Source organism: Oncorhynchus gorbuscha, linkage group LG08, assembly GCF_021184085.1.
Source record: "Oncorhynchus gorbuscha isolate QuinsamMale2020 ecotype Even-year linkage group LG08, OgorEven_v1.0, whole genome shotgun sequence".
Taxonomy (NCBI): domain Eukaryota; kingdom Metazoa; phylum Chordata; class Actinopteri; order Salmoniformes; family Salmonidae; genus Oncorhynchus; species Oncorhynchus gorbuscha.
The window spans coordinates 8,268,724-8,280,874 of NC_060180.1; the positions used below are offsets into that span (position 1 = coordinate 8,268,724).

Sequence of the window (12,151 nt, forward strand, 5' to 3'; positions counted from 1 at the left end):
AGACTTGTTGTTCCATCTGGCTCTAGTCTGTAGACTACATCTAGCTATCATATCTCATTTAGTCTGTCTCTCAGGTTCAATCAGATCACGTCTTTTACAGACACCATGATTGTCATTCTTATCACTGCTGTTACTGGCTACTTCAGGGCTGTGCTTGACTGAGTCTCCTGAGCCCTGACTCGTGCGTACAGGTGTCTTTTCCAGAAGTGTCTCTCAGCGGTAGAGGCTTTAGGGTTTCAGTCATGAATATTAAATACTGAGATGTAGCTTCTTACTGTAAATCATGGAGACCCAGATAATGTAATATTGAGAGGGACAGCCTGTCAACAACTGTCAGACTTTCATTTCCTGTAGATATTATATGATGTAGCCTACTCTGATCTCTTTAAGTAAAATAAAAAGATTGAGAAATTTGCTCTGAGTTCCTTGGCTGGACAGCAACTGTGGGTGTACCAATGGGAGGGAGGGGAGGCATGAATCAGCAAAGTCAAAGTCAATCAGTGCTTTTTCACTTCCAAAGTAAGCGCTCTGTAAAATAAATGGTTTTATGTACCAGGATTTAAAGTACATGACCAGTGCTGGCGTGGGTGATGGTGACGCCTCACTCAACTAAGGAGTTGATTCTGTAATGAAAGAAAGGATGAGCAGAGAGAACTGACTCGTGTCTGCAGTTTGTGCAGCTTCCTGTGAAAGCCAGAGCTCTGTGGAGGTGATGCGTCCTTTAAACACAGTTTTTCGACCCAGCATTCTGAGACCACATTCATGCTTTTAATATATTATTCCACCACTATTTCTCATCAGTAGCCCACTAATACTGTGCATATTTCTAGAAACAGATCTTGCACAAGTCAGTGTCTTTTCCCTTGTCTGACAATGACCATTAGGCCGAGGTTATGTGAACTTTATTTATGGTTATAGTGGTCATTTAAGAACAGGAAGTAGTTGATCTATAATGAATAGCATAAATATGTGTTATTTGTAAGTGAAAATAGGGGTTTCTAGGAGTCCGGTCCCCATGGTTGGTTGTTCCATTTCTAATCTCTCGTCTGGCCCAGATCTGAGCCAGCGAGCTGTGAGCCCCACCTAGTGTGTGTGTGTGTGTGTGTGTGTGTGTGTGTGTGTGTGTGTGTGTGTGTGTGTGTGTGTGTGTGTGTGTGTGTGTGTGTGTGTGTGTGTGTGTGTGTGTGTGTGTGTGTGTGTGTGTGTGTGTGTGTGTGTGTGTGTGTGTGTGTGTGGGGCACAGTTTTTCACTGCATCCTCATTATGCTTATTTATAATGTTTTTGAAATCGTACTGCCATAAAATAAAAAGAAGTCTGTCACATTATTTTCATTCATACTGGCAGTGTATCATACAATTATAATATAGCCTAGAAGGTGGGTTTTGATCGTGCTGGTTCATTAAAACTGATGTCGTCGATGTATCATCATGTAGTTCAGGCTTTGGCTTTGCAACTTACTTTTCTGTAATTAGTCCACTGATCAGTATTCCTGGGTGCTTGGGCTGTTCTCTCCTCTGCTGCTGGGAGATTGCCATGTATGTAGGATGCAAATTATATTTAAATGCTGCCCCCCAGTGATCGTGCTGGCTGACCTCTGACCCTGCGATTGACTTGCTCAGTGTTCCCATGCGAGGTTAGCAGAACGCTGATAGGGTTTACTGCTTGCCCAATCACGCACTCGGTAATGAGTAGAGTGAAGTGAACACTGTTAAGGAGGAGTAATATGTACAGGAGTCCGCTTGCAGTGGAATCAGCTTCCAGTCCCTGTGTGAGGTCTCATAAGACTTGATATGGATACGTGCTGGCCTTCTGGAGCTATCCTGAGAGGATATGTACAACATCAGAGGATCAAGAGGGAAGGGGAGAGTGAGGAGACTGGGGGAGAGTGAGGAGACTGGGGGAGAGTGAGGAGACTGGGGGAGAGTGAGGAGACTGGGGGAGAGACTGGGGGAGGAGAGACTGGGGGAGAGTGAGGAGACTGGGGGAGAGTGAGGAGACTGGGGAGAGTGAGGAGACTGGGGGAGAGTGAGGAGACTGGGGGAGAGTGAGGAGACTGGGGGAGAGGGGAGAGTGAGGAGACTGGGGGAGAGTGAGGAGACTGGTAGAGAGGGGAGAGTGAGGAGACCTGGTGGAGTGAGGAGACTGGTGAAGAGGGGAGAGTGAGGAGACTGGTGGAAGAAGGAGAGGGGAGAGTGAGGAGACTGGTGGGGGAAGGAGAGGGGAGAGTGAGGAGACTGGTGGAGAGGGGAGAGTGAGGAGACTGGTGGAGTGAGGAGACTGGTGGAGAGGGGAGATTGGTGGAGAGGGGAGACTGGTGGAGAGGGGAGAGTGAGGAGACTGGTGGGGGAAGGAGAGGGGAGAGTGAGGAGACTGGTGGAGAGGGGAGACTGGTGGAGAGGGGAGACTGGTGGAGAGGGAGACTGGTGGAGAGGGGAGACTGGTGGGGGAAGGAGAGTAAGGAGACTGGTGGGAGAAGGAGAGTAAGGAGACTGGTGGGGGAAGGAGAGTGAGGAGACTGGTGGGGGAAGGAGAGTGAGGAGACTGGTGGGGGAAGGAGAGGGGAGAGTGAGGAGACTGGTGGGGGAAGGAGAGGGGAGAGTGAGGAGACTGGTGGGGGAAGGAGAGGGGAGAGTGAGGAGACTGGTGAGGGAAGGAGAGTGGAGAGTGAGGAGACTGGTGGGGGAAGTTAAAATGATTGAGTTTAGCTAGCTTGAGTGATGATGACAGAGCTTGTTCAGTATGGCACAATGATGTTTTAATGTTCAGATATATCATGTAGAATAGACATGGCTCTCTGACTTGTAGCCTACATCACAAGAGTCAGCTCTATTCATGACTGTTATAGTTCAGTATGTGGTACCTTCCAGAATGTGACCTTGATGTTGGAGACTGACACAGAAATGTACAATCGGTATCAGAGAGATGGAGAGGATGGGATTTGAAATGAAGGATTGTCAGAGCAGGAGACCGATGAGGGAGATGTTCAACGTATAGTTCAGGGTTGATAAGACTGTCCTCCAATCAGTTTCTAAATTAACTTTTTTTGTGTCCAGTCTTAAATTCATTAGGCCTAAGCCAGGATATCAATTTTGCTCATCAAACTCTCACAAGATTTCAATCAACTCACTTTTGTAGACAGATTAGACAGACTGAGTTGGGTTTGAAAAGACTTTGACACAGAAAGTGAGTCATTTAGCCTGATGTGGTGTGTTGACGAGTTCGTCCTAGTCAAAGGGACTGTGTTGTGAACTGGCTTAGACCTGTGACATAAGAAGATGGATGAGTTCAAGTCAGTCTCCATGTTAGATTGTACTGAGTAAGAAAATGTTCCTTGAATTTCAGTCTCAAGGAATGCCAATGTTTTCAGTCCAAATCACGTTGTATTGGTCACATACATACACATGGTTAGCAGATGTTAATGCAAGTATAGCCAAATGCTTGTGCTTCTATTTCCGACAGTGCAGCAATATCTAACAAGTAATTTAACAATTCTACAACAACTACCTTTTTATTTTTATTTTTTTATTTCACCTTTATTTAACCAGGTAGGCTAGTTGAGAGCAGGTTCTCATTTGCAACTGCGACCTGGCCAAGATAAAGCATAGCAGTGTGAACAGACAACACAGAGTTACACATGGAGTAAACAATTAACAAGTCAATAACACAGAGAAAAAAGGGGAGTCTTATATACAATGTGTGCAAAAGGCATGAGGAGGTAAGCGAATAATTACAATATTGCAGATTAACACTGGAGTGATAAATGATCAGATGATCATGTACAGGTAGAGATATTGGTGTGCAAAAGAGCAGAAAAGTAAATAAATAAAAACTGTGGGGATGAGGTAGGTGAAAATGGGTGTGCTATTTACCAATAGATTATGTACAGCTGCAGCGATCGGTTAGCTGCTCAGCTAGCTGATGTTTGAAGTTGGTGAGGGAGATAAAAGTCTCCAACTTCAGCGATTTTTGCAATTCGTTCCAGTCACGGGCAGCGGAGTACTGGAACGAAAGGCGGCCGAATGAGGTGTTGGCTTTAGGGATGATCAATGAGATACACCTGCTGGAGCGCGTGCTACGGATGGGTGTTGCCATCGTGACCAGTGAGCTGAGATAAGGAGGAGCTTTGCCTAGCATGGCCTTGTAGATGACCTGAAGCCAGTGGGTCTGGCGACGAATATGTAGCGAGGGCCAGCCGACTAGAGCATACAAGTCGCAGTGGTGGGTAGTATAAGGTGCTTTAGTGACAAAACGGATGGCACTGTGATACACTGCTTCCAGTTTGCTGAGTAGAGTGTTGGAAGCAATTTTGTAGATGACGTCGCCGAAGTCGAGGATCGGTAGGATAGTCAGTTTTACTAGGGTAAGCTTGGCAGCGTGAATGAAGGAGGCTTTGTTGCGGAATAGAAAGCCGATTCTTGATTTGATTTTCGATTGGAGATGTTTGATATGGGTCTGGAAGGAGAGTTTGCAGTCTAGCCAGACACCTAGGTACTTATAGGTGTCCACATATTCAAGGTCGGAACCATCCAGTGTGGTGATGCTAGTCGGGCATGCGGGTGCAGGCAGCGATCGGTTGAAAAGCATGCATTTGGTTTTACTAGCGTTTAAGAGCAGTTGGAGGCCACGGAAGGAGTGTTGTATGGCATTGAAGCTCGATTGGAGGTTAGATAGCACAGTGTCCAATGACGGGCCGAAAGTGTATACAGTGGTGTCGTCTGCGTAGAGGTGGATCAGGGAATCGCCCGCAGCAAGAGCAACATCATTGATATATACAGAGAAAAGAGTCGGCCCGAGAATTGAACCCTGTGGCACCCCCATAGAGACTGCCAGAGGACCGGACAACATTCCCTCCGATTTGACACACTGAACTCTGTCTGCAAAGTAATTGGTGAACCAGGCAAGGCAGTCATCCGAAAAACCGAGGCTACTGAATCTGCCGATAAGAATATGGTGATTGACAGAGTTGAAAGCCTTGGCAAGGTCGATGAAGACGGCTGCACATAACTGTCTTTTATCGATGGCGGTTATGATGTCGTTTAGTACCTTGAGTGTGGCTGAGGTGCACCCGTGACCGGCTCGGAAACCAGATTGCATAGCGAAGGCGGTGGCCCGTTCCTGTAGGTTCATGCTCTACAACATCCGCAGAGTACGACCCTGCCTCACACAGGAAGCGGCGCAGGTCCTAATCCAGGCACTTGTCATCTCCCGTCTGGATTACTACAACTCGCTGTTGGCTGGGCTCCCTGCCTGTGCCATTAAACCCCTTCAACTCATCCAGAACGCCGCAGCCCGTCTGGTGTTCAACCTTCCCAAGTTCTCTCACGTCACCCCGCTCCTCCGTTCTCTCCACTGGCTTCCAGTTGAAGCTCGCATCCGCTACAAGACCATGGTGCTTGCCTACGGAGCTGTGAGGGGAACGGCACCTCAGTACCTCCAGGCTCTGATCAGGCCCTACACCCAAACAAGGGCACTGCGTTCATCCACCTCTGGCCTGCTCGCCTCCCTACCACTGAGGAAGTACAGCTCCCGCTCAGCCCAGTCAAAACTGTTCGCTGCTCTGGCCCCCCCAATGGTGGAACAAACTCCCTCACGACGCCAGGACAGCGGAGTCAATCACCACCTTCCGGAGACACCTGAAACCCCACCTCTTTAAGGAATACCTAGGATAGGATAAGTAATCCCTCTCACCCCCCCCCCTTTAAGATTTAGATGCACTATTGTAAAGTGACTGTTCCACTGGATGTCATAAGGTGAATGCACCAATTTGTAAGTCGCTCTGGATAAGAGCGTCTGCTAAATGACTTAAATGTAAAATGTAAATGTAAGGTACGGTGGGATTCGAGATGGTCAGTGACCTGTTTGTTGACTTGGCTTTCGAAGACCTTAGATAGGCAGGGCAGGATGGATATAGGTCTGTAACAGTTTGGGTCCAGGGTGTCTCCCCCCTTTGAAGAGGGGGATGACTGCGGCAGCTTTCCAGTCCTTGGGTATCTCAGACGATATGAAAGAGAGGTTGAACAGGCTGGTAATAGGGGTTGCGACAATGGCGGCGGATAGTTTCAGAAATAGAGGGTCCAGATTGTCAAGCCCAGCTGATTTATACGGGTCCAGGTTTTGCAGCTCTTTCAGAACATCTGCTATCTGGATTTTGGGTAATACACACATGGAAGTAAAGGGATGGAATAAGAATATATAAATATATGGATGAGCAGTCCGTTTCCATTGCCTTGAGGGTTTCTTTTTCATATGTTTCATTCTCACGGTCTGATGGTTGGAATGCAATAAGCATTGAATTGTTAACTACTCACAGATTAAAGGGAACTTCGTTTTCATTAGTCCACTGCTGATACAGCCGTAAAATGTTTTGCATGTCAGCAGTCAAGTTTTCAAGATATTGGACTTTCAAGATGCAAAGTGTTAACTGCCACTAGGGGTGTAACAGTATGTTTATTCTTACACAACCTTTCGGTATGGAGACCTCGGTTCGGTCCATGCTGTGAACCCTAATGAATAGATTAAAAAATATATTAAACTCAGCAAAAAAAGGAAACATCCCTTTTTCAGGATCCTGTCTTTCAAAGATAATTTGTAAAAATCCAAATAACTTCACAGATCTTCATTGTAAAGGACTGTAAATCACTGTTTCCCAAACAATTAATAAACCTGCGGATCGGTCATTAAGACACTAACAGACGGTAGGCAATTAAGGTCACAGTTCTGAAAACTTAGGACACTAAAGAGGCCTTTCTGTTGACTCTGAAAAACATCAAAAGAAAGATGCCCAGGGTCGTCTCTGCTCATCTGCATGAACATGCCTTGGGCATGCTGCAAGGAGGATTGAGGACTGATGTGGCCAGGTCAATAAATTACAATGTCCATACTGTGAGAAAGCCTAAGACAGCGCTACAGGGAGACAGGACGGACAGCTGATTGTCCTCGCAGTGGCAGACCACATGTAACAACACCTGCACAGGATAAGTACACCCGAACATCACACCTGTGGGACAGGTACAGGATGGCAACAACAACTGGCAGAGTTACACCAGGAACGCACAATCCCTCCATCAGTGGTCAGACTGTCCGCAATAGGCTGAGAGAGGCTGGACTGAGGGCTTGTAGGTCTGTTGTAAGGCAGGTCCTCACCAGACATCACCGGCAACAACGTTGCCTATGGGCACAAACCCACTGTCGCTGGACCAGACATGACTGGCAAAAAGTGCTCTTCACTGACGAGTCGCGGTTTTGTCTCACCAGGGGTGATGGTCGGATTTACGTTTATCGTTGAAGGAATGAGTGTTACACCGAGGCCGGGACTCTAGAGCGGGATCGATTTGGAGGTGGAGGGTCCGTCATGGTCTGGGTCAGTGTGTCACAGCATCATCGGACTGAGTTTGTTGTCATTGCAGGCAATCTCAACGCTGTGCGTTACAGGGAAGACATCCTCCTCCCTCATGTGGTACCCTACCTGCAGGCTCATCCTGACATGACCCTCCAGCATGACAATGCCACCAGCCATACTGCTCGTTCTGTGCAGGAATTCATGCAAGACAGGAATGTTAGTGTTCTGCCATGGCCAGCGAAGAGCCCGGATCTCAATACCATTGAGCACCTCTGGGACCTCTTGGATCAGAGGGTGAGGGCTAGGGCCATTCCCCACTCAGAAACTTGCAGGTGCCTCGGTGGAAGAGTGGGGTAACATCTCACAGCAAGAACTGGCAAATCTGGTGCAGTCCATGAGGAGGAGATGCACTGCAGTACTTAATGCAGCTGGTGGCCACAACAGATACTGACTTTTGATTTTGACCCCCCTTTGTTCAGGGACACATTATTCCATTTCTGTTAGTCACATGTCACAATTGTATTTTGTTATGTTCATACAAATATTTGCCCATGTTTGCTAAAAATATAAGCAGTTTCCAGTGAGAAGATGTATATTTTGCGTGTGTGTGTGTTTCACACTAGGCCTATAGGCTATGTCTACGTTGCATTGTAGGCCTGTGCCTCTTAGGTAAATCTGTGCTGGGAAAAAAAAATTCTGACTAGTCTGTTAAAACAACTAGAGCCTTTGCGCACTTTGTAATAATTGCCGCATTTCAAGCTGTCTTTTTGTGAGGCACAACCAGGAACTAGATCCTTACGATTGCGAATGGTGTCGTCGATTAACCAGAATTGGATGATCCTCAATCATTGTTTAAATCTCTAGACACAGCCTACAGGGAGGAGGTGAGGGCACTTGGAGTGTGGTGTCAGGTCTCACTCAATGTCAACAAAACATAGGAGATGATCATGGACTTCAGGAAACAACAGAGGGTGCACCCCCCTATCCACATCGACGGGACAGCAGTGGAGAAGGTGGAAAGTTCCTCTGCGTACACTTCATGGATAACCTGGAATGGTCCACCCACACAGACAGTCTGGTGAGGAAGATGCAACAGCGGAGGCTGAATAAATAAAACAGGAGGCTGAATAAATAAAACAGGAGGCTGAATAAATTTGGTTTGTCACCTAAAACCCTCACAAACTTTTACAGATGAGAACATCCTGTCGGGCTGTATCACCGCCTGGTACGGCAACTGCTCTGCCCACAACCACAAGACTCTCCAGAGGGTGGTGCAGTCTGCACAACTCATCACTGGGGGCAAACTACCTGCCCTCCAGGACACCGACAGCACCCGATATTGCAGGACTGCCAAAAATATCATCAAGGACAACAACCACCCGAGCCACTGCCTGTTCACCCCGCTATCATCCAGAAGGTGAGGTCAGTACAGGTGCATCAAAGCTTGGACTGAGAGACTGGAAAACAGCTTCTATGTCAAGGCCATCAGACTGTTAAACAGCCATCACTAACATAGAGAGGCTGCTGTCTACATACAGACTCTAAATCATTGGCCACTTTAATAAATGGATCACTAGTCACTTTAATAATGCCACTTTAGCCTCCCGAGTGGTACAGGGGTCTAAGGCACTGCTTCGCAGTGCTAGCTGTGCTGCTAGAGATTCTGGGTTCGAGTCCTGACTCTGTCGAGTGCTGCCTGCGACCAGGAGACCCATGGGGCGGCACACAATTGGCCCAGCGTTGTCCGGGCTAGGGGAGGCTTTGGCCGGCAGGCATGTTGTGGTCCCATCACGCACCAGTGACTCCTGTGGCGGGCCGGGCGCAGTGCATGCTGACACGGTCGCCAGATGTACGGTGTTTCCTCCGACACATTGGTGTGGCTGGCTTCCAGGTTAAGTGGGCATTGTGTCAAGAAGCAGTGCGGCTTGGTTGTGTTTCGGAGGACGCACGGCTCTCGACCTTCGCCTCTCCCGAGTCCGTACGGAGTTGCAGCGATGAGACAAGACTTTAACTATCAATTGGATACCACGTAATTGGGGGATAAAATATAATAATACCATAAAGATTATGCCACTTTAATAATGTTTACATATCTTACACTACTCTTCTCATATGTATATACTGTACTCTATACCATATATTGCATCTTGCCTATGCCGCTCGGTTATCGCTCATCCATATATTTATATGTACATAATCTTATTCCATTCCTTTACTTGGATTTGTGTGTATTAGGTAGTTGTTGTGGAATTGTTAGATTACTTGTTAGATATTACTGCACTTTCAGAACTGGAGGCACAAGCTACACTCGTATTAACATCTGCTAACCATGTGTATGTGACCAATAACATTTAATTTGATTTAGTTTGGGAACATTCTGGCTTCCCAGTGGATTACAACGGCGATGGACAAAGTTGTGGATAAAACGTTAACAGTACGTCACCAAGCTCAAGCCTATGCAGCTGCCAACGACTCCAGTATGTTGCACCATTTATGGCAGAGCAGGACTGAAACACAGACAAACAACACAACATTGCTTCCCTCTGTATTCAAGCAGCACTTGGCTGCTGATTTTATAACCGAGCCAAAGAAATTAGAAGAGTGATAGGTAGGCTGTGTTTTTATATTGTATACTTTAGTTTATAGCTGCAGACATTACGAACTTCCCTCTTGCACCCATTTCAGCAAACCGGTAGTGCCAGCTCTATATAAGCAAACCGGTAGTGCCAGCTCTATATAAGCAAACCAGTAGTGCCAGCTCTATATAAGCAAACCAGTAGTGCCAGCTCTATATAAGCAAACCGGTCACTATATTTGCTCTATATAAGCAAACCAGTAGTGCCAGCTCTATATAAGCAAACCGGTCACTATATTTGCTCTATATAAGCAAACCAAAGCCCAGGTTTTAAATGAATTGGTCAATGCATCCTGTTTTGTGCTTAGTGACATCCCATCACATTACCCTGGAGTGGGAGATGTACGTATGGTGGTATAGACATGGCCCCTTTGAGAGTGACAAGTGCGCATCTGGGCTGAAGGAGGCAGTGTCATGATTTGTTCATAACCATGTGGGAATTTACCACATATGAAAAATCCTCTTAAATGGTAGTTACTAGTGGGAAATTACTAGTGTGAAATTCACCTATCATCCTGAGCACCCACTTCTCCAACATGGTGACCTCTGACTTCACCTGCTAAATAAATGGTAAATGGCCTCTAGAACAGCATTTACTGTAGTTAAATGCAACCACAAAACATTCTTTATAAAAATCAATCTATTAATGTGGTTTTTGAACTCAAATTTGTTTACAAGCATGATTGCTGTACTTTTAATTTATGGTTGACACCGCTTGTTGGCCATTAGCCAATCCCCGTTTCTCAACGAATTCTGATTTTACAACTGGTAAATTCCCACCTCCCACATGGTTACAAACGCAGCATCAGAGTGGAACCTTGAGGCCCAATACCAGTCCTGTCACAACAGACAGGAACATTGTGAATGCATTGTGACTGGAATTTAATTTCCCCGCTGTACTGAAAAGTGAACCATGACCCCAAGAATTACAGTATGTACCGAACCGTTACATTGTGCATCATTATGATGGTGTGTATTGTTTTTATGATCTTATTTGCTTTTCAAAGGTGAATTAGCCATCTTGAGTAATATCCAGTATTAGTATTTGTTTATGAATCTCTTTGCAAATTTTCCATCCATAGGTTCAGTACTATTATTATTATTAGACTGTAAGGCCAGTTAGCACATTTTATTTATTTTTAATTCAATTTCTTGGTATCCAATTGTTTTTAGTAGCTACCAACTTGTCTCATCGCTACAACTCCCGTACAGGCTCGGGAGAGACGAAGGTTGAAAGTCATGCGTGCTACGAAACACAACCCAACCGCACTGCTTCTTAACACAGCGCGCATTCAACCCAGAAGCCAGCCGCACCAATGTGTCGGAGGAAACACGTGCACTTGGTTAGCATGCACTGCGCCCGGCCCGCCACAGGAGTTGCTGGTGCGCGATGAGACAAGGATATCCCTACCGGCCAAGCCCTCCCTAACCCGGACAACACTAGGCCAAGTGCGTCGCTCCACGGACCTCCCGGTCGCGGCCGGTTACGACAGAGCCTGGGCGCGAACCCAGGGTCTCTGGTGGCACAGTTGGCGCTGCAGTACAGTGCCTTTAACCACTGCGCCACCCGTGAGTTAGCAGTTAAGCAATGTTATCCTACAGTAACAGCCAACTAACTGTTCTAGCCTACACTCTCTCAGGTTTAAACACAGTCTGACAGAGGCCAGTCCTCTCTAAACTCCAGTATGTTCCCTCCTACAGACAGCTGGCTAATAAATGCTCTCTCTCTCTTTCTCTCCTCCAGGCCCGTAATGTCAACACTGGGGAACTGGCTGCCATTAAAGTTATTAAGCTGGAACCTGGTAAACTCTTTTTTTATCTCTCTACCATGTGTCATCACTGTTTCCCTCTCCCTCCTCCTCCTCCTTTCCTCCCCTTTGTCCCTTTTTCCCTCCTCCTTTCTCTCCTCTCTTATCCCTCTCATCCACCATTTCCCAAGTTTTCTCCAGTCTTTTACAAACACATTTTACACTAAGCAGTCTCTTGCCTTCTGTTGCAGACATAATCAAATGTTTATTTTGTTAATCGTCCTCTGTCCCCAACAGCTGAATCGAATTATCCCTTAGAAAGACAAGGCCGGGTCCGAATACCCATAATTGCATCCTAAATAGTAGGCCGACTGAGAATGTGAAAAAAAATTAAGTTCAATAGTATGTGACATTTCGAAAATCAAGTA

General features: G+C 46.5%; 1 protein-coding gene across 7 annotated transcripts in view; it reads left to right on the forward strand.

Moving 5' to 3' along the window:
* LOC124041149 (mitogen-activated protein kinase kinase kinase kinase 3-like) overlaps window positions 1-12,151 on the forward strand; it is a 91,067-nt gene that overhangs the window by 24,242 nt on the left and 54,674 nt on the right. For all 7 annotated transcript variants that reach the window (XM_046358376.1, XM_046358378.1, XM_046358380.1 and 4 more), the window contains exon 2: window positions 11,720-11,777. In XM_046358376.1, coding sequence (XP_046214332.1) covers window positions 11,720-11,777 — 58 coding nt within the window. The remainder of the gene's footprint in view (window positions 1-11,719; window positions 11,778-12,151) is intronic.